The sequence below is a fragment of the Arthroderma uncinatum genome (assembly GCF_011692745.1).
Source record: "Arthroderma uncinatum strain CBS 119779 chromosome Unknown scaffold2, whole genome shotgun sequence".
In the NCBI taxonomy this organism is placed as follows: domain Eukaryota; kingdom Fungi; phylum Ascomycota; class Eurotiomycetes; order Onygenales; family Arthrodermataceae; genus Arthroderma; species Arthroderma uncinatum.
Window position 1 is genome coordinate 3,848,768 of NW_022983864.1, and position 21,452 is coordinate 3,870,219.

The following is a 21,452-nucleotide window of genomic DNA, read 5'->3' on the forward strand; positions in this document are numbered from 1 at the left end:
GACGCCGGGAGAAGGAAAAACTCGAAAAAAAAAAGCGAAGAAGAAGAAAAGAAAGGCTCTGGCTCACAGATCGTCTCCCCCCCCTCTCGATCGAATAATGGATTAATGCCGGTTATCCTATCGTCCTGTTCCCGAATCATAGCTCTTTATGCCCGAGAAACCGGCAACCATTGCAGCCTACGCTGCGGGGGCTTCGTTAGCTGCCATTACCCTCTTCTACGTCTTCGGTCCTAATTTCACAATTGACGGCGACGATTCCAACATTAGCGGGCGAAAGAAGGGCGTCGTTGGCCTGTCCAACCCGGCCAATGACTGCTTTATCAACTCCGTTCTCCAGGCCCTGGCCGGCCTCGGCGAGCTGCGAGTATATCTTATCCGCGAACTGCATAAGCGAGAGCTGGAAGGGCCCGAAATATACGATACCTTGCCACACAGAGATGATTTGAGGTCCGGCGAGGTAGCGGAGAAAGTGAGGAAGTTGCAGCTTGCGCCGGTGACAAGGGCATTGAAGGATATGCTTGATGCATTGAATGAACGGCCGATATATAAGAAGACAATATCCGCCAGGGGTTTCGTGCATGCTCTAGAACTTGCGTTTCGGACGAGAATAAGCAGGAACCAGCAGGATGCGCAGGAGTTTTTACAGGTCGTTGTCGAGCGGCTGTGTGATGAATATCATGCCGGGGAGAAGGCAAGAAAACGGGCGGCGAAATACCTAGCAACAGCAACGGGTGGTGTATCGACCGCGAACGGCGGCCTAGACCTGCAGCCAGAAGGGATAGTAAGCGAAGATTCGAATTCCACGCCGATGATAGAATTGAACGTGCAGGATGAGAACCCCGAGCCCGAAACCGAGCCTGAGGCCGAAGCTGGCTTCCCGCTGGAAGGGATGCTCGAATCCCAGATCGAATGCGAGCATTGCAAATACAAATATAAACCCAAGCCTACCTCCTTCGTCAATCTTACCTTGCAGGTACCGCAGAAGAGCTCAGCGACCTTGAGCTCCTGTTTTGACGGACTGTTAAAAACAGAATATATCGACGATTTCCGGTGTGAAAGATGTCAGCTTGTCTATACCCTGGAGCAGAAATCTAAAGCTCGATCTCGCGCCTCGTCGAAGAAAATAGAACAGTCCCTAGATAATGAAATAGCACTTCTCAAGAATGCTATTGAAACTGACCCCGAAATGACCCCTGAAGGCGTCACAATGCCCAACCCGTCGGAAGTCCCCCGCCGCAAAATCGCAAAACACATGCGCATCACGGTATTTCCAAAGATCATTGCTATCCATCTCTCCAGGTCGATATTCGATCATACATTCTCCACCAAAAATGCAGCAAAGGTTTCGTTCCCCGAACGCCTCGCGTTGGGAGGCATTCTGGACAAGAAATGGTACAAGTTGCTCGCCATAGTATGTCATAAGGGAAGCCATAATAGTGGCCACTACGAATCATTCCGACGGAATCACGTATACGCTCCTTTCTCAACACCGGATGTCTTTCGATCATACGCCCAAAGCCGCGCGCAGAGCCAGAATCCTTCCACCTTCCCCAGTCCGCAAATAAATTCCCCGCCGAAACAGAATGCAGGCGATATGACGCCTTTAAATATATCGCCCGTATCTCGCTCTCCTTCCACCACCGAATCAACCGTCTCCTTCCCAACTGCCGCAGGTACAACCACAGACACAACATCATCACCCTCTTCCCGGCCAGCGTCGGGCCAAACATCGCACCATCAAACACCTCACTTATCTACCCAAACACCCCAACTACAGCCCACCCCAGAGCTACAGTCCGGCACCCCCGATAGAGCCCCATCCACTTCCTCATCTATGAGACGACACCTCGATGCAACCCTATCAGGCGACTTCCTCTCTCCGCGTCGTGACTCGAGCGTCAAACGAAGTAAACCTACCACACCCACACCCGACCCACCATCGTCGTCGTCACGATTCCGATGGAAGAAGAAATCCAATGAGCGCTGGTGGCGTATCAGCGACGAACGAATCAGGGAGTGTAAGACTAGTGATGTCTTGGGTATGCAGAAGGAGGTTTATCTGCTATTTTACGAGTTAGAGCGACCCCACGATGAGGAAACATGATATATGATATGATATACTCCCGCTGGCTCGTCATTTCGGATGAAGGTTTACCTCGCCTTTATCTCTTTTCTTATCTTGGATGACTGTTATCATTGCATATAAGGTTTGCATGTTAGAAGAGTCTCTCGTTTAGGGTGTATATTTTGCGCAAGGGATGGCTTTCCTTCGGTATATAGAGAGGTTAGATTCTGACCATATACGTTAAAAATACATTTTGCTACGCCGTGCCTCGCTTCACTTTCGTAGAGTTAATGGTAATATGCCTTAATTCAGATGATACGGATGGACATAACCACTGCGAGTAAATACTTTTAACTAGTTCAGGGAAGGAGGTTTCGCAATGTTCTTGAACTAGGGTTAGACATCAGTATTATCAAAATGCCTGTAACCAAGCCGCGCCGGCCTACAAAGGCTCTTATTACATCTTGGCTAGACATGCTAATATCCACAGTCCAGTGCTCCCCAAGTTATTTTTGATAATAAGCAGGAGGCAGCAGCAGTAGATGCATAGATAAATACCACGCCTATATTGTGGGCCGCGGAAGGGGGTATCTTAATTGGGTACATTTGGATCTAAGGACCAGACCCATATTGATATAGATATGGTTACAGAGTGCCAAACAGGCTACATCCACCGGCGAGATGGATTCCGTGATCATAGATATAATTTCTGGTGGTAATTCTGTCAAGGTCGCTTCATGGCTGTTATTCTTATCGTCTTCCATTGTAATGTTAAAGTAGAGCGGCGGTAGCTGGAATGTATATGGGCAACCCGAAGCGTCAAGTTGGATGTTTTACACAGCTTAACTTGTCGTGGAAGTCCATGACGTCGGTTTAACTAATCAAATCACGTGATCCAACTTATTATCCACGGTTCCCCAAGAAGGCTTAAGGGCGACATCCTGTATATTCTCATCATATGTTAACTAGTTGCCTCTTTTTCTCGTCTATACGGCACGTCTGCCACAACTTCTTCTGGGGACTTATATTTTATTAAAACTAAGCATAAGGGCAAAATTAATAATTAGGAAATAAGATCAATTGTGAGCTTTTCGGTAAGACTCAGCTAACAAGTGCAATGATAGTAAACAACTAAGAATCTCTCTTGCGTTTATTATCAATGACCGTAATGACGATAACACAAATCATCCCAACGATAAAGCCAAGAATGATTCCAGACCTGAGGAAGTAATGCACCGCAGTGCGCCGCTTCATCGCCGTGGACCACTTTCCATACTGTTTGATATAACACCATGCCCACCGCTCCATGAGTACCTTATACCGGTCTCCAACTAGATACGAGTTGTTTGTCTGAGTTATGGAGTCCAATGATGGCCCAGGTGCGCTCTCAAATAACGCCATCGCAATTCCAGGCTGCTGTGTACCATAAAAGGTGGTCCTAAATGTATATCTGAGCCATTTCTTGTCCATTGCGGTGAGGCCAGCTCCAAGATCAAGCCATTTCGTGATAACCAGGGAAAAATTATCAGGACTACCAACTTGCTTCATCTCCAGTTGGTAGTCAACATAGCAACTCTCACACGTCAAAGTCTTCGGCGCCACAGGAGTCCCTGACTTGAGTTTCCCAAATGCAAGTTTGACCATCTGAGGAAGAACGTCGCCTTTCATATTAATATGCTCGCATACGCTTAGAAATTTCGGCTCGGCAACAAATGCTTCAGCATCTGGGGCATAGGCTACCGCCCAGGTTTGAAACCGCATGCACAGACGTGGCCCTTCACAAATTCGAGCTTCCGCAGATAGTAGCGTCGTGTTACTGATATTGTCATGAACTTCGGTGAAAAAGAGCGATTCCGTCGAGATGCCGTGCTCTGGCCCATAGTAATGACGTTTCATAGCGAGCTTCACATGGAAGTATATGAATCGATACGCAGATTCTCTTGGGTGCGCATCAGTGATCACGGAAAGGTTGTCCACCAAATACTGATCATCGCAAGGAATCTTTTTGTGAACAAAGTACTTCGGCCCTGGCGGGTTAACTTGCTCACCCAAATGGAGAGCTGAGCAGGTATGGCAGAAGAAATGTGTCGGAATGTCTCTTTCAAGTCTTGTTAAAAACTGCTTTTGGGTATATGTCGACTCAGGACATAATGGCCTCCACACATCACGACCGAGGGTTTCCAATAGCGAGTGGTTACAGAGAGATAAACAGCCCACATCTTCAGGATCCATGTCCTCTATGATCCTGTCTATGATCTCTTTTGGTAAATTTGTCAAAGTTGGCAGCCTTCCACGGCGAGTAGGGACTGGTAACTGTCTATGATGATTATGAACCGGTAGCCTTTCACGGCGGCTTAACTTGCAGAGCTCCATCGTAGTATATCAGGAAATAGATGACAGTATTACTGTTTTTATAATAGTAAATGGGTTGGAGATAGCACTGAGGTAATAACGGAGATTCTTCAATTTGTGGAAGCACAAATTTCTGGGCCGGAGTATCCCCTTTATACCCTACTACTATGGCTGTAGTGAGTATTCCGCAGTAAGTAGTCCATGATGTCACAAATTAGGAAGTACCGTGGATGGAGAGAGAACGGGAGAGGATAGAGTTACATAACCCAGGGCTCAAGGGCAAAGACAACCAGTATGGCAACCAGTAGGCAACCAGCATGGCAAACGGTAGAGCAGTGTTAAGAAAAGACTAATAAACGCAAAGGGTAAGATGTGAAGTGTAGGATCGATAGCTATGAGCTATCGAAGAGGAGATATATACACGGGCAAGGATACGGACAGTTACATGGGGGGTGGGAAGGCTTGGATATAACGTGGTTAACCATTTTAGATACCGTGGTTGGTGTGCTTTTGGTTGACTACTCATCTGAATTTTATACCATCTCCCGTAACGTGCAAAATGATGGCAACCAGAAAGTCTCGTCTATGCATATCCTTTGGAGAATGCATGTCAGTCCCTCGTGGTTTGAGAAAGCCATGCTGGGGGATATGTAAAGTGTTAAACACCATAAACTTATCCAGCAGCCGCCATCATTCTGCTAGGGATACTAGATCAGCCCCCGGCAAAGAGACAGAACTACAGCTCACTCAAGCAACTTTAGACTTGTCCCTGAGGCGCTGGAAGCAGCTGGTATCTATCTAGTCTTTGTTATTATACCTTGCCCAATGTCGCGGCCCAACCAAGAACAGTATATTGAAAGCTGGAATGCCACTAGTTCATTTAATCCTCCAGTACAAGGAATAAAAGAAGGCCGCCTGCATTCAATATAGCCTTGCCATTCTCCTGGTGTCAAAAGGCCAGTTGAACAATTGGCTAGTGCCGGCTGGTGGAGCATATCGTATGAGTGAGTACTGTTAGACCCTCCCTTATAGTTCTAGGGAGCCATGCCAATGGAGTTATATGCCCTATAAAGCTAGGACATGGGAGCAATGGGTGTCTCTATCCTGTCTCTCTCATCGTCGACAAGTTCGAATATCGAAAGCCAAGTCAACTCAGCGATATCAGCAGCAACTGCCCCCGCTTATCTTCGGTGGATTCAAAGGGCCGTCACCCTTGAAGCGCGGGAACGGTGGAGAGGACAAGGAGCGCGGCGAAAGGGATCGAAGAGCCTGGATATTGAGCCGGAGAGTCTGAGTCCGGATGTCCATGAACGAGAGATTGCTCTCGCATTCTGGTTAACGGATTGTAGGCTATGCGGTAGAGCTCGAGATCGATAAACGACCAACGACGCTACAGTAAGGGAGGATGGCCTTCTGTTAAACCGCCCTGAGTAGAACAAGCTGTATAAGTAAAGGAGAGAGTCGCGGGGGAATTCGGAATTGCGGCGAGGGGACGAAAAACATCGGCTGTTTTGAGCGAGGATGACGAAACCGGCTGGCGAGAACAACAGGGAAAAAAAAAACAACGACCGCAACTCTTGTTTTGTTGTTATATCAAGCTCGTCGCTCGAAATCTCTGCCATCTTCACGTTTGATTCCACCACCAGCAGCTCTCCAGGTACGTTGTGCTGTCCCTGCCCGCGCCTCCTGAGTTTCTCATGTTGCCCCGCCATACAGTGCAATTGCCGTGGCGGGGTATATTATATTTCCCGCATCCCTTTTCTTCCCTTTGTTCGAAGAGAAAACTTCACCTGTCTTCTCCCTCACATCACTTCAATTGTTTCCAGCAATTGTCTAATCAGTCGCAGTTTAGCAAAAATGGGTGTCCAGGAAGTTCTCTCCCGCAAGACCGGCGTCATCGTTGGCGATGACTGCCTCAAGCTCTTCGAGTACGCTCAGAAGAACACCTTCGCCATTCCCGCCGTCGTAAGTGAAGGCCATATAATTCAATACTGGATGGAAGATATACTGACATGTACTGCTCCCTGAGGTAGAATGTGACTTCTTCGTCCACTGTTGTGGCTGCTCTTGAGGCTGCCCGTGACAAGAAGTCTCCCCTTATCCTCCAGATGTCCCAGGGCGGTGCTGCCTACTTCGCTGGAAAGGTGAGCCTGATACGCAGTGCTGGTCGACTAGACTGAATGGAAATATCTGACATGTATCTGTTCAGGGAGTTGCCAACGGCGCCCAGGAGGCCTCCATTGCCGGTGCTATCGCTGGAGCCCACTACATCCGTTCAATTGCTCCATCTTATGGCGTCCCAGTTGTCCTCCACACCGACCACTGTGCTAAGAAGCTTCTCCCATGGCTCGATGGCATGATGGACGCAGATGAGGCTTACTACAAGGAGCACGGCGAGCCTCTCTTCTCCAGCCACATGATCGATCTCTCCGAGGAAGAAGTTCAGTGGAACATTGACACCACCGCCAAGTACCTCAAGCGTGCCGCCCCAATGAAGCAATGGCTTGAGATGGTGTGTATTCCTTTATATATTCTTTAACCTGTTCTATGTTTTATGTTAACGGTCGATTAGGAAATTGGTATCACCGGTGGCGAAGAGGACGGTGTCAACAACGAGGATGTTGACAACAACTCTCTCTACACCCAGCCAGAGGATATCCTCAACATCTACAACACCCTGGCTCCCATCAGCCCTTACTTCTCCATTGCTGCCGGTTTCGGAAACGTTCACGGTGTCTACAAGCCTGGCAACGTCAGACTGCACCCTGAGCTCCTCTCCAAGCACCAGGCTCACGTCAAGGAGAAGACCGGCTCTTCCAGCGACAAGCCCGTCTTCCTCGTCTTCCACGGTGGCTCTGGATCCTCCAAGGAGGAGTACAAGGAGGCCATCAGCTACGGTGTCGTCAAGGTGAACTTGGACACGGACCTGCAGTACGCCTACCTCAGCGGTGTCCGTGACTTCATCCTAAACAAGAAGGACTACCTCATGACTGCCGTCGGCAACCCAGATGGCGACGACAAGCCCAACAAGAAGTACTTTGACCCCCGTGTCTGGGTACGTGAGGGTGAGAAGGCCATGTCCAAGCGTCTCCACGTTGCATTCGATGACTTCAACACCACCAACCAGGCGTAAATCAAAACCGGTGATGTGTCAAAACTCTTATACCAAGTACATACTTAGCTAGTTTCACCATGCGTTGATATTCGAGGCATAAAGCTGAATAATTTAACAAATACAGTCCTTGAATCGTGCATGACTCCGCGGAAAAAAAAACAACCGAAATCGTACTTGATTAGTCCAGTGTCGCATTATGTCCCGTTAGACGATTGGCTGAGCAAGCAGCCTACATCTGAGACAAGTTTCTACTCCGTAAATAGCACCACGTAATTAGTAAGTTTGGGAGGGTAACACGTTGATAATTCATGGGCAATGCAAAATCCGCCAGCCCAGTGTTTGTTTAACGGGATAGCCGTCGACCAGCCCTACGGCCAAGGATGTATATGATGGGCATGTAGCAGATCGGCGCTCAACCGCCAAGTGATTTTTTTTTTGTTTTTTTGTTTTATTTTTTTCGGATGGAGTCGATGGAGATAGCGATGCGATGGGGCTGGCGGTGGACCAAGCCACACTCCCTTCCACGCTGCAGGTCGATTACTGAGCGAGCGAAGAGTCAAGAGTATCTTCGGGCCTGGTAAGATATCGATATCCTTGGACCCTTGGTTGCAGGATCAGGTTAAGGGGTTCCGACATTGGAGCTTTTGCCTCAGGATAACCAAGGACGCTGGTGGAACGCAACCACTGGACCCCAGGCCCTGCAAACCACATCCCCATCTCTTGCATCCGAATCCCTAAATGATAGCGCTCACTAGGCCCGACCCTAGGCCGGTGGGCCAACGGCTAAAGGACCATACAGAGGCGCAGAAGGGCCAGAACACAGCGTCCAGTGGATGGGCCTACGTAAGGCTGCGAGTCCGGCTGCTGGGCCTCAACAGGACTCTCTCCACCTCGCCCTTGCAATCCTGTTTCCACCGTGTTTCCTTGTTCCTGCAGGTGGATTGATGAAAGTGTTGAAGCGAACACCGCGAGAGGTCTTTTTTTTTTAATAGAGAAAAGGCCGGAAAAGGCAAGCGAGGCAACTGACGAAGTCACGGGGTTCGCCGTACCACCGAAGCGAAAAACGACGTCCATCACCGGAGCATCTCAAAGGTCTAGGAGATCGGTTGTCTTTCTTTTCTTTTTTTCTTCAACTTTGAACAGCTGTCTATCGTCCCGCCAATAGCTGGCGTCTAGACCCGGTGATATAGCACTGCCTGTATTGCTTGTCCCCTCGTTTCATCTGTCTTATCTTTTTTTTTTCAGCTTCTTCACTCGGGTTGCGATAGCTGGCCCTTGTTCTCTTTGAACCTCTTTGAACCGCCAACCCGACCCGAGATACCACCCTCTTGACACCGATATAGGACTTCCTGCGACGTTTGACCAATGTTCTGGCTGGTCTAGGGACATCGGTTCACACGCCGCACTCGACACTCGCTCCGGGACTACAGACGTTGATCGTATCTGATGCCTATCACCTTTGTCTGTCGTTCCGCATAGATCCGGCCCTTGTATCGATTAGAAGGCAGCGGATATACATATTCATTTCTTAATAATGGGGGGAATCACAGAGCGTGACGGGCCTCCCTCGGGTGCCGACGAGTTTTTGAAACTCATCTCAGACCCATTTTCTTCCGGAGTTCGTTATACCTACACCTTACCTTTCGATTAGACGCAATGGCTAACGAGAATATGACGATTAGATCAGATATGACGCTTTTTGGGCCTCACTGGGCACGTCTATTGGTATAACGGTCGGCCTGGCTCTTCTCTTCTCTTTGGTCCGCCCTCGAAACTCCGTGGTATACGCTCCCAAGTTGAAACATGCAGACAAAGCTCATGCACCACCGCCGCTGGGCAAAGGAATCTTCGCCTGGATAACGCCCATAATCAAACTCAAGGAAGATGAACTTGTTGATCGCATAGGCATGGATGCGACTGTGTTTCTGCGCTTCACAAGAATGTGTAGGAACATTTTCTTAACATTGAGCGTGGTAGGATGTCTCATCATGATCCCGGTAAACGTCGCTCTCAACGACAAAAAGTCCACCAAAGGTCAGTCGCTATTTGACCTTATGACGCCAAGATGGATTTGGGGGAAACCGCTCTGGGCAAACGTTGCTTGTGCCTGGGCGTTTAACGCCATCATCATATACTTTCTTTGGCATAATTATCGTGCCATTCACAGGCTAAGGAAACGTTATTTCCTGAGCCAGGAATATCAGAGGAGCTTGCACGCGAGGACTGTGATGATCACCCACATTCCAACATCTTATCGAACCGATGAAGGCTTGCTGCGTCTGACTGATGAGGTCAACCCTACCGCCAGTATACCCAGGGCTTCCATCGGCCGAAACATGAGGGAGCTGCCGGAACTGATCAAGGAGCACGATACTGTGGTCAGGGAGCTGGAGAAGGTTCTGGCAAAATATTTCAAAGACCCCGATCATCTCCCGCCAGACCGCCCGCTTTGCAAGCCCTCGAAGAAGGATCGGAGTGGACGATCTCCATCTGAGCGGGTAGATGCAATTGATTATCTTACCGATAGAGTTCGGGAACTGGAATTGGAAATCAGACACGTTCGGGAATCCATCGATAAACGAAACGCCATGCCCTATGGGTTTGCTAGCTGGGATACCATCGAGGATGCCCACGCCGTAGCTTTTGCGGCTCGGAACAAGCATCCGCATGGTACTACTATCAGACAAGCGCCACGGCCCAACGACATTATCTGGGATAACCTCGCGTTAACAAAGGCCAACCTAAGGTGGAAACGGTTTATCAATGTCGTTTGGTCCACCATCCTAACAGTTATTTGGATCGCGCCTAATGCTATGATCGCTATCTTTTTGACCAATTTAACCAACCTCGGAAAGGTATGGCCCGCATTTCAGACATCATTAAACGGAAACCCCAAGACCTGGGCCGCTGTCCAAGGTATCGCCTCACCAGCTATATTGTCGTTGGTGTATGTTGTACTTCCAATTATATTCCGACGACTCGCAACTCAAGCTGGAAAGAAGACCAAGACGGCTCGCGAGAGACATGTTATTCATAGTCTCTATGCCTTTTTCGTATTCAACAACTTGGTGGTCTTCTCTTTGTTCTCTACCGTTTGGCAATTGGTGGCTGTAATCATCAAAGCAAAGGAGGATGGCAAGGACGCCTGGAAGGTGCTTCAAGTGGGGGGCTACTTTCAAAATTTTGTCGTTGCTCTTATCCAGGTCGCTCCGTTCTGGGTCAATTGGCTGTTACAAAGGAATCTGGGTGCCGCCATCGACCTAATCCAGATGATCAACATGGTTTGGATCTTCTTTGCAAGAAAATTCCTTAGCCCAACACCTCGCAGGTCGATCGAATGGACTGCTCCTCCTCCATTTGACTATGCAAGCTATTACAACTACTTCCTATTCTACGTCACCACCGCACTCTGCTTCTCTACCTTGCAGCCTATTGTCCTCCCGGTGACAGCGTTGTTCTTTGGTGTTGATACATGGCTCAAGAAGTACCTTCTTCTATATATTTTCGTCACCAAAACGGAATCTGGAGGTTGCTACTGGAGACTTATCTTCAACCGCGTGGTCTTTGCTGTCATCCTCTCCAATTTCGTCACTGGACTTATGGTTACGGCCCGGGGGACATGGACTATGGTCTTTTGCTTGGTTCCGCTTCCACTTCTCATGTTAGGCTTCAAATGGTACTGTCGAGCCACCTTCGACAACGAAATGCAATACTATAACCGCGCTTTGGTTACTGATCCGGAGGCTATGACTAGTAGTAAGTCTTCCAAGAAGATGGCGGAGCGCCTGAGCTCCCGCTTCGGACACCCTGCCCTCTACAAACCGCTTACCACCCCAATGGTCCATGCGAAGGCTGCAGGAGCACTGGAGAAGATCTTCCAGTCTCGTCAAGGCATGGGCGCAGAGACCGGAGAATATTCCGATATCGCCATGCATAGAATGTCAGCCACGCGACCTGGAAAATCGGACGTCGCCCGGGACGCGCCGTTCGAAGTTGTTGCTGAAAACCAGCTTGACTTCTCCTACTTCAAAGACCGGCCGGACTTCCGCGATGAATTTGGTGGTGGTATCTACGGACGACCAGACGATGTGTTTACCGAGAGATCCCATACCCCTAAGAGTTTCCTTATTGGTGCAGGGGGCTCACCTAGCTCCTCACGGGCATCATCTCCTACCCCATCCACTTACAGTCAACAGCAAGCGCGTGGTGTAACTTTCCAAGGGCCTCACGGCAGATTCCCGCAGCTTGCTGATCACCCTGCATTTCAGCCTAATGACACTGACGAACCTACGTTCTACACGGCTCCTAATGAAAGTGAGCGAGGGCTATTGAGCCATGCCCAAACCACTCCACTAAGACATGACGGCGATATTGGGTCGATGGATCGATGGCACTCGCATTCATCGGAGTTCCGAGATGAGAGTCCAGCATCTCACTTTGAGCCATATAGGGGCCACCGTTGATTTTTGATTCGTCAATCTATTTTACATATGCCTGCCTTGGGTTCTCTTTTCACCTTGAAACATATTGAATCATCCCATGTTGGCATATCCGCATATCCGAGTTTTTGTGTTATCTTGGGGGTAATTACTATACTACTGGCTGGTTGTTTCTTTGGTGCTGTGAAATCGGAGTGTGTGAAATCTGTCAACAGTATATACAGGGTGGTTAATTTTTTGTACAGCGCGGTCTCTAGATTTTGGGTTTCTTGACTTTTTTTTCTCTATAATGACAATATATGACGAATTGCTGCTTTAGGATCTGGTCTTGAATATTTCTTTCTCATACTTCTTCAATATACTCTAAGCAGAAGGAATGAAATGAAATTCAGCCTTCCTCAGTCCCTCCCCTCAGGTTACGTCTAAGAGGACGTTACTCCCGACCACGGTACACAGGGCTCGCTGTGCCACTCCGCGTTGCATCCTTGTACCTTGGGGTTGCTTCCTGCTCACTCTCGCCCTTGCTCAGCCAGCTTGTGGCTTTTCCACGTGACGTGGCGACAGCTTATCTCCGCTGGAAAGTCCACCCCTGGCCTGGTAAGCTTAACTCTCCCCTACCGTTGCGACGTAAATAACATAGACAGGTAAACATATAATAGATCACCGGAGTCGCTTCAGGCCCTCGAAAAAACTATGCCTCTGCTTCTGACGACCCCCAACCTGCAACGGGTTCCTTGACACAAGAATACGACAGAAGTTGCCGTCAGCCTTGTGCAATTACACTGAAGTACTATACAGCTAACCCGGTGTTGCTACCCGACTACTGTACTCTGAAAGCTACGCGCGAGAGGGGGAAAGTGAAGATGACCTGGTACTCTCTTCTTCCGGAAGAGCTTACCGCGTTCGAGGGATGGTTGATCCGGTTCTTCGTATGTATTTCCCCGGATACACCAGCTATGCTATGACCGAATGAGGAAAATGGCTAATTTCGTTGCTGTCTCGGAGCATGTGTGACCCTTAGTTTATTCTCGGCACCCTGATTATGGGTCCTTTTCTATTTTTCATCGCATACGATCTCATTCTCTATATATGGCGGGCGGCAACATACGAAATACCGGTGATCGGAGGGCGCGCGAGGGGTAGACGGAGACCTGTTGCCCCAAGTTTTTCTGAGAGACCAAGCGGACGGAGAAGGGCCTTTAGCATGACTGGGCTGGAATTCTACGGTTCTAGAACTGAAGGTGTAAGGAGTGCCAGACATGATGAGAACGTTCCTCCGCAGGGAACAGCGCCCGATGCAACACTTTCTCGAAGAATACCACTTACTTCAGCTGTCGATGCCAAAATGAATTGAGCACAGTTGCAGGTATCCGAGGCCGGAGCGCGCTCAAGTGACGGTATACCATTCCGATGCTCTACGAAATAGAAAATTCGTGCCGATATTCTTCTCGAGGCCACTATTACTCACAGGATGTGTGTATCTCCAGGCCTTGTCTATTATGGCCACCTTGTCATACACTATTATATCACAGCTGGAATGGCACTTATCAGCCTCACCATGTGTATAATCTCGTAAGAGGTTACCGCGTATTACAGCTACTGCTAGGGCATAGGAAGACTGCATGCTGCAACCGAATGTTTCTAGAAGTACTACTTATGGCAGGCTGTTGCCCGATTATCGGAGTTAAAAATAATGACTTAAGGAGCTGCCCCCCACGCCCCCCATACCCATTCGACTCAGCGATGTTTACTGCCGGTTGCTACTGATGTGGGACAAGGGCACTCGTTGGGCAAAGGGAGCCTAAGTCATAGCCTCCAAACGGCCCTGATAAATCACTCTGGCTGCGGTGCAAATACGACGGACACCAACCGGCGCCTCTTCAGCTGATCTCTTCCTGGCTTGCCCTGTTTGATCTGCTACGTTACCTCTCTAACCGATTCAGCATATGGATGTTTGTCAGAGTCGAAACTTTATATTGCTATGAGTTGTCATCGTTGTGTGCAACTGATCAATTGGCCTGATGCTTGAAGCTTACTCGCCGAGGAAGCGATATCTACCCTATAGTTGTTTGTCGTTGATGAACGAGATGGCTTCCATGACCTGCTTTGGTATATGTCTGCGCGGCTTCCCATATCTCCGGACGGAGCTATCCTTAGACATTGGCTATTAGATGTCTTTGTACAACATTGAAGTGCTCCGCATGACAGCCCAGTATGATCTGTCTGTGGCCTCGTTATGCCGTTTCCATTTGTGTGTCCTATGGGCCTATGGGTTTACAGGGAACTCCTAGAGAGCAAGGATAAGAGTCCATATTCCACAATTGTACTGACAGTCGTTCATGGCCACGATTTACTCCAACCCCATACCCAACCATGCATCCTGCAACGTCCCGCCTCCCATGAACCAACACAGAGGGCAGGATAAGGCAGTGTGGCAACATAACGTGGTGCAACCGTCTGGTCGCCCTATATTCGTATTGTGTGTTCAGTTCATCCTCGGCCCCGTTTTGCTATCCTTTTATAAGAAAATATATTGAAGGCCGTTTCCGGAATATATCCCTGGAGCCGAATATTTTACCGCACTAAACCCCCCGCACCCTCTTCTCTATTAGCATCCGGATCTTAAATATCTTTTTATTTGAATGCGATTCTATCCATTTACGCCTTGCTTTGGAATGTTTATATCCCTAGGTTAATTCTCTTCCAGTTACGGCACGGCAGAACGAGAGATAGGCAGCGACCCTTACCAATTGTCTCCGACGAGCTATTATCTGGGAATCTAACCAACAATATTAAAAAAAATAACCATGCTTCCCCGTGGCGATAGATACAGATCTTCCCCGTTGCCTGGCGGCTCTTACGGACTAGATCCCCGTACAATGACTCCAAATGATATCGAGATTGCTTTACAACAGGCCCAGCAAGGGGCGCAGGGTTATGATTACTTCAGAGAACATCCCACTATGCGCCCCCCTCTTAACTCGGCTGCATCCTATTCCTACCCTCCACGACAGGAAGAACAAACAAACTATGGAACGAGCCAGCCTGGAATCCCTCATCACCTTGGATACGGACAGGGCCAAAGTGCCAATATTGGTGCACACGACACGAACTTGCCTGAGCTTGTACGCCGAACGAACCTCGCAGTATCGCTGGCGAATCATAATATCAACCCAAGGAGCCAGTTCACGCAAGTACATCCCATGATGTGTTTTGATGGGAGGTTTCCTACGGATTTCCGCAGCCCGATGACTGTTGAGTCGGTCAAACTTCTGGATGGTGAGCTTTTGACTTCATTGTTAGGTCCTGTTCTTCACTGGTCGTCCATGCTAACGATAGCGAGTGAAGTCACTCAACTAGATCGGATTTTACAGGAATACAAGCTGCCATACGATACTCGCTCAATAATGGGCAGAGATTCAACCAGTTCCTCCCGCTTGCGGCTGGCAAAGCTACAGATCTTATTCGAACATTTAGGGGCCAGCAGAATTGTTGAACAAGAGAGACAAAAGCGATGTTGACCTTTGCGTTGTATCCTAACCCTTCCTTGTCTCACACATCGTTCCTTGGTAAGCATATATGTTCGGGGAAGTTATAGTTAAACGCTCTCCTCTCCATTCTTGATATTTTTCAATGCACTCTCTCTTCGTTATTAAAGATATTCTTACAATAATTATGGCTGCTGGAGTCTAGGAGTATGCTTTTCTAAGACTGTGATACTATATATGATGAACACCTTGTCAGCCTATACACCAATGCTTTTCTATCTACGGGTGGCTGTCCTTCCTTAGAACCGGAGTTCATCGCATATCTACTCCTTTTCTCTCCTGTTGTCTTTTGTTTACTCTACTTATGCATTTCTTGTGAAACAGACATGGTGAATGATAGCTTAATACAAGCCTACAATTGTATAACCATTTAAATTTTGTTTAATATAGAACCGCTGCATTAAATCCCTCTAGTTCTATTTAGCTGGGCTTAAGAAACTCAAATTTACCTGGTGACAAAGAATTAAATGTTTAACTGGCCAAATATGTGGAGAGAACTAGGGCGTTGTGGAGGGCGCCGGTTCATTTACTAGCCCATCCCTCGATGTTCTCCGCATCAAAGAACAATTCCACCTCGGTTCTATGTTCCACTTATCTTCTTCCGCCCTACTAGATATTTCCTTTGCTCTTTTTATTTCTCGAGCTTGTATATTACGACCCCAGTGGAAAATCGAGCTTCCGAAGTCCTGATTCCGATTTCGTGATCTGGTATTGTTCGTTCATGATACCCATTGCTATCGATGCTAGCCTGATGCAACGGATTGCAAATCGGTAATTCTTCGGTTGAATATTGCTGCGCCTTTCTATTCCCCTGACAAAAAGAGACGAAAAAAATTATGGAGAAAGCGATATCCATCATCATGTCCTACTTGGATTCGACGTGGGGTGTCTTGCTCCAGGCGAAATCCCAATTGTCAACGACAAACGCCATTTTGATGCTATCGATGTTAGGCATGATGTTGTATAGAGCTTGGGCTGGTGGTGCGGTACGTTATTCTGAGACTACATTTGGTGCTCGTTTGACTGATGATATTTTAGAAACCTCCCAAGGTGACTCGCAAGCTCACCGTCGTGTCCGAAGATGATTTCCCTCCCATTGAACCTCTTGACAAGTTTGGTTGGGAGACCACAGAGCCGCTCCAGCTGCGACCGTACAAGCCGAAATATAATCTTACAATGGGTAAGATGTCCTCCTTAATTCTCGCTAAGTCTCATCGTAACCCTGTGGACCGAGTTGGCTAATTTACTCCTCTTAACAGCCCTTGAAAACCTTGAGCCAAGCGAACTGATACCCATAGATAAGGAATATAAAGATAGAATCTATGAGCGCCGAAAAGTTCTTAAAGAAAATTATGATATTGCCTTGGGTATACATTCAGACAAAGGAACTGTACACCGCGATGGTGAAGAAGCCCCACTGGTTCACGATGCCATCTGCGAGTTATATGAATATGTTATGGGAATATATCTCCCGAACAGATATCCGACGATGTTCACATTGATGGATGCAAAATTTGAAACCGGAAAGGTATTCATGTTGCAAAACAAGGTGACTGGGGAAGTCCTACCGGCAAGCGTTTCCCCAGGTGGTTCGTTGATTAAGGCGTTAGAAACGTTAGCCAAGACGATTGATGAGGATATGCTTATTCTATTGCCATCTGAGAATGGGGAGAAGCTCATAAAAGAGGGTGATGACGGGCTAAGAGATAGAAGAAAAGGGGAGAAGAAAGAATCATTAAAAACCTCCGTTAGTGATAAGGGAAACACCAAATATGTCCTGCAAGCATACGCGACATGCTTTCCTTCTGGCTTCAATACTCGGGAGAAACTAGGCAAACAGCTGGCCGCTATACATGACCCGGTGCCAGGGTATAAAGAGAAACTTGAAAAGAGTATGGATCGCTATTTTGAAAGGTTGGAAGTTGGGAAATACATGAAACGAATGAATTGGACCGTCACTGCAGGAGCTGAGCTCTTCTCGGCCTTTGGCGATATCCATTCATCAAAAAATGAAGACCTGAGACCATTGAAATCCGAGGAACTTGATCTTGATGATGTATGTTGTTTCTCAAAAATTCATGTTCCCTTCCCTCGTCCGACGACCTATGATGGTCAGTTATGGGATATGGCTAACGCTTGTTACATTGTGCAGACATTCTTACGCGTTGAACGCCAAACCCTCTATCGTCTGCCCAAGTCTGGAGCCATCGTGTTTTCAATCCATACCTACAGATACCCAATTCAGCAAATCAAGGAAGAGGGTTCCGGCGAGGATCTTGCTGCAGCAATTGATGGTATTGAGACAGGAAACATTCCTCACATGGGGAAATATAAACGAGTCCCGGTATGGGGACAGGCGGTCAAGGATTATCTGAGAAGTTGAACATGTCCCGTTTATCCTTTCTCAACAGTTAACTCATGGCAAGTTTGGCAGGGAGGTGGTGTACTCCGTACTTACTTTCAGCCCTTTCTAGTCCAATTTCCATTATGTTTGGTCCTTTAGGCAGAATGTGAAATCAATACTTATAATACCGAGCACCGTCGCTATTTCCAGCTAGTATGTACTGGCCAATATACATTTGAGGTGAGTATGCGGTATTTAAATATGTATTCCGAGGGGATCACTAATGGAAGGACTTGGGAGCATCTCCGTTTGAAGATGAGCCAACTCTATGACATTGAGCCAATCTAGGATTAATAATGAGTAGGGTGAATTTATGACTAGTTAATCCCTCGCCATGGATTTAGATGGTCAAACACCATCCAAAATGTCTTGAGAAATCTCTCTTATACGGCCACCCATTTCCAACAAATGGCTTCTACTGGTCCTTGAATATAACAGGAAATATCCAATGAACCCGGTACCCCCTACCGGCGATACAGCCTTTGCAGATGTAATAGTTTCTGCCCGAGACACGTGCGAAATAATTTCTGGAAGTCGTTTCATCACTTTCTCGCAAAAGTCATCCGGTACCACAATTTTTTCGCGATGTATGGGAATCATAACACGCACGCACCAGTACTGGGCATTGAAGGAAAATGGTTTTGATAGAGTCTGGAAGGAGAATGGTTTTGATAGAGCTATAAAACGCTCGCGATCACCAAGTGCCTGAAGAAGCTGAAGCCCATAGAAGTCCACACCGTACGTATAGGCGGTCGAAAACACAGATTGCAGGCCGGGTGGTCGGGCATTGACTTCAACCAGAAACACACTCGGCTTACTTTCCGTTATTGAATCGGCGTCAACAAGGTCTATGATTCCATCGGTTTCTTTATAGTGCATGGAAGAATTTTGCACCCTGGCTTCGACATGGTAAACACCAGAGCGGAATCCCAATTGGAGAAGGTTCTGGTGTAGGGACGACTTAATAAGCTGTATTTCTGCCGGATCCAGTTGACTTGGTAGTACTATCATAGTTTCAGCGAAATTATCTGCAATTGTCGCATCATTTGCATCCGCCTGGCATGGGAAATCATCTGATATTTCGAAGAAAGGACCTCCCCATCCCAAAGAACAAAGTTGGCATCTACCTCTGGGCCATTAATATACGTCTCGAGGAGAATCCCGTACTTCGAAAAGCCGCATTCTTCTAGCTGCTGTACTGCCTGGCACATACTCGAATAGTTGCCAACTTTCTTGACGCCGCGGGAGGCGCCATCCCGACACGGTTTAACAACTAAAGGAAATTGCATATCTCTAACCCTTTGGGCCACGGAAGGGTCATCCAGTTGCGCCGCATTATCCAGTCGCAGCGTTTGGGTATTGGAGTCCAGTAATTTGCGCATCTCATACTTGTGGTGGGCATGCACGATTGCTTGTATAGGCTCGGTTCGAAGACCCAATATTCCCGCAGCTTTCGCAGTCGCGATCACGAATTCATCTGAAAACGTAACAATTCCATCAATCTTCCTTTCTTTCAATACTTCAGCAATCCTTGACGGTAGATTTGCATCGTTAATCACATCAACAGGTATAAAGTCATCTCTTAGATAAGAATACTTTTTCCCTTCGAGCCAATGCCCCGGTCGATCGACGACAGTTATCGATATACCCAGGCCCAGGGCTGCTTCAAATGTTCCTTCGTGACCAAACGATTTGTTCTTCTCGTTGAACTGAGGGCGCCCTCCTACCAAGGCTAATTTGCGTACTGCCGGTTCAGTAGGAAGCACCCAATCGAAAGACAGGCGAACTCTCAGCTCTCCCTCGATCAAATCTAGTGTTTCGTAATCTGATGCTGGAGACGGCTTCACAATCAAAGCTCCAGGAGAAGAAGACAATAGAACAAGAAGATTCCCTTCAGCTTGGTCTGTGATCGGCGAAAAATACCCATTGGAACCTGGGAACCGAATGACTGAGCCGACAAATTGAGAATGCCGCATTCTCAGTTCGAGAATATCACTCCTACATAGGTACCCGTTGCGGGGAACAAGTATCACCTTTGCTGCCGCTTTGACTTGATTGACTGACGCTTGAATCGTGCAGCACGCACGGACAAGTGTCTCAAGGGTGGTGCCAGTGGCATATGGAATAAGGCCTCCGTTTTTCCTGTCCTCACATGGCTCATTGATACACGAGATAGGAACGATTTCCATCAGCAGATCAAGTGACTGAAAATATTGAGGCGCATCCGCATCCGCACCCGTCGTTGGCGTGGAAAGCCTCCAACGACATGAAACTTTTGCCAGGGCTGCCCAAAGAATCAAAATTAGTTTAATTAGGAGGCTTCGTGGGAGTAAATGAGCTACCTTTACTGCCGGGAATTTTAACCAAGAAAGTTTCAGCCGCCAAAGCTTTATCCCCAAAATTATTCTTTTCCATATTTTCTAGTTTCATTGTTGATGATCGCAATGAGTACCGTGGATGGCAAATAAATTGTCAGACGTTGAATCTCAATATAAATTCCACTGGGAATCAACTGAGAATGATATGTTTGAGGTAAGATTGTTCAATTGAGGTGTCCCTGAAATGTGATGTTCTTATGTGATAGAAAGAAATTGTATGGCTAGAGTCTGAGAAATTGCTGCTGGCAACTTTGACGAGCGACGTATCACTCTGTCCCCATATATAGGCTCCCTATCTAAAGGGGGGTTGCCTACCTAGACAATCGTCTCGAGGTCCAAACGAATCACAGTAGAGCCGTCAGCTATCGGTATACTTGTCATCTTCTGCGATCACGCCTTTCCGGCGTGGATACGGGGTTGTGAGATATGGAAAGAGGGTCTTGCCACGACTCCCTTATCAGATGCCTTCGTCACTTTCGCCAAGTACCCAAAAAATCTATGCATTTTTTAGCGGTCATTGAACAGGGACTGGCCTTGCTGCATGTAGACCTAGCATTACTACTCGAGGGGAAACAGGCAGAACATGGTATACGTAAGTATATGTTGGCAAGCACCTAACTAGCATGTTGGCTACATATAAAATGTAACGTCGATATGCACCTTGTCGTAACAACCTTGTGGTGAATACATATCCAAGAGTCCACATATAGTAGATGCCGTTTACGTGACATATCGCATGGTTTAAACCCCCCAGAAACCCAGAGTAAATCATTTTCATCCTGAGAATGTTTCACTAAGTTAAACCCCGGCCATGTCGTACGTATATGATTTGTGGGGTTGTTTCCCGCACCCGTCCGCTTAATTTTAAGCGACCCGCCTAGCTGGTTGACTTTTAGCCAACTTTAAATTTTGAGAACGATTGGCCATAACACGACCAGGGAGGTTAGTTAAAGCGTCACACGAGCATAAAAGTCCAACGACAAGGGAGCCATTAGTAAGTCCTTTTGGCGGAGACATCTGCACCAGGCACGGATATTCCAAATGCAGCCAGCGGATGAGGTCCCTACTCTAGTAACCCAGTGTAGTAAAAGACCAAATACGCAATAAATCCTTTACCCATTACTGCATGATGAACCCCCAGGTGTCATACG

At 47.6% G+C, this 21,452-nt stretch overlaps 6 protein-coding genes across 6 annotated transcripts; 4 read left to right on the forward strand and 2 right to left on the reverse strand.

Moving 5' to 3' along the window:
* Nucleotides 1-148: 148 nt before the first annotated feature.
* GIQ15_03143 (uncharacterized protein) lies at nucleotides 149-2,104 on the forward strand (the record flags this gene model as incomplete). The annotated part of the gene is made up of 1 exon (XM_033550560.1): nucleotides 149-2,104. The coding sequence occupies one exon, from the start codon at nucleotides 149-151 to the stop codon at nucleotides 2,102-2,104; it is 1,956 nt and encodes a 651-aa protein (XP_033407721.1).
* A 1,092-nt stretch (nucleotides 2,105-3,196) lies between these two features.
* Nucleotides 3,197-4,297, reverse strand: GIQ15_03144 (uncharacterized protein; the record flags this gene model as incomplete). Its single annotated transcript, XM_033550561.1, has 1 exon — nucleotides 3,197-4,297. One exon carries the CDS (start codon nucleotides 4,295-4,297, stop codon nucleotides 3,197-3,199), a length of 1,101 nt encoding a protein of 366 aa, XP_033407722.1.
* Nucleotides 4,298-6,274: 1,977 nt separating this feature from the next.
* GIQ15_03145 (fructose-bisphosphate aldolase) lies at nucleotides 6,275-7,550 on the forward strand (the record flags this gene model as incomplete). The annotated part of the gene is made up of 4 exons (XM_033550562.1): nucleotides 6,275-6,382; nucleotides 6,451-6,561; nucleotides 6,627-6,929; nucleotides 6,990-7,550. 4 exons carry the CDS (start codon nucleotides 6,275-6,277, stop codon nucleotides 7,548-7,550), a joined length of 1,083 nt encoding a protein of 360 aa, XP_033407723.1.
* Nucleotides 7,551-9,066: 1,516 nt separating this feature from the next.
* Nucleotides 9,067-11,995, forward strand: GIQ15_03146 (DUF221 family protein; the record flags this gene model as incomplete). The annotated part of the gene is made up of 2 exons (XM_033550563.1): nucleotides 9,067-9,150; nucleotides 9,215-11,995. The coding sequence occupies 2 exons, from the start codon at nucleotides 9,067-9,069 to the stop codon at nucleotides 11,993-11,995; spliced, it is 2,865 nt and encodes a 954-aa protein (XP_033407724.1).
* A 4,360-nt stretch (nucleotides 11,996-16,355) lies between these two features.
* On the forward strand, nucleotides 16,356-17,902 carry GIQ15_03147 (uncharacterized protein; the record flags this gene model as incomplete). The annotated part of the gene is made up of 4 exons (XM_033550564.1): nucleotides 16,356-16,505; nucleotides 16,558-16,699; nucleotides 16,779-17,575; nucleotides 17,672-17,902. 4 exons carry the CDS (start codon nucleotides 16,356-16,358, stop codon nucleotides 17,900-17,902), a joined length of 1,320 nt encoding a protein of 439 aa, XP_033407725.1.
* A 1,028-nt stretch (nucleotides 17,903-18,930) lies between these two features.
* On the reverse strand, nucleotides 18,931-20,353 carry GIQ15_03148 (uncharacterized protein; the record flags this gene model as incomplete). Its single annotated transcript, XM_033550565.1, has 2 exons — nucleotides 18,931-20,207; nucleotides 20,266-20,353. 2 exons carry the CDS (start codon nucleotides 20,351-20,353, stop codon nucleotides 18,931-18,933), a joined length of 1,365 nt encoding a protein of 454 aa, XP_033407726.1.
* Between the last annotated feature and the right edge of the window lie 1,099 nt (nucleotides 20,354-21,452).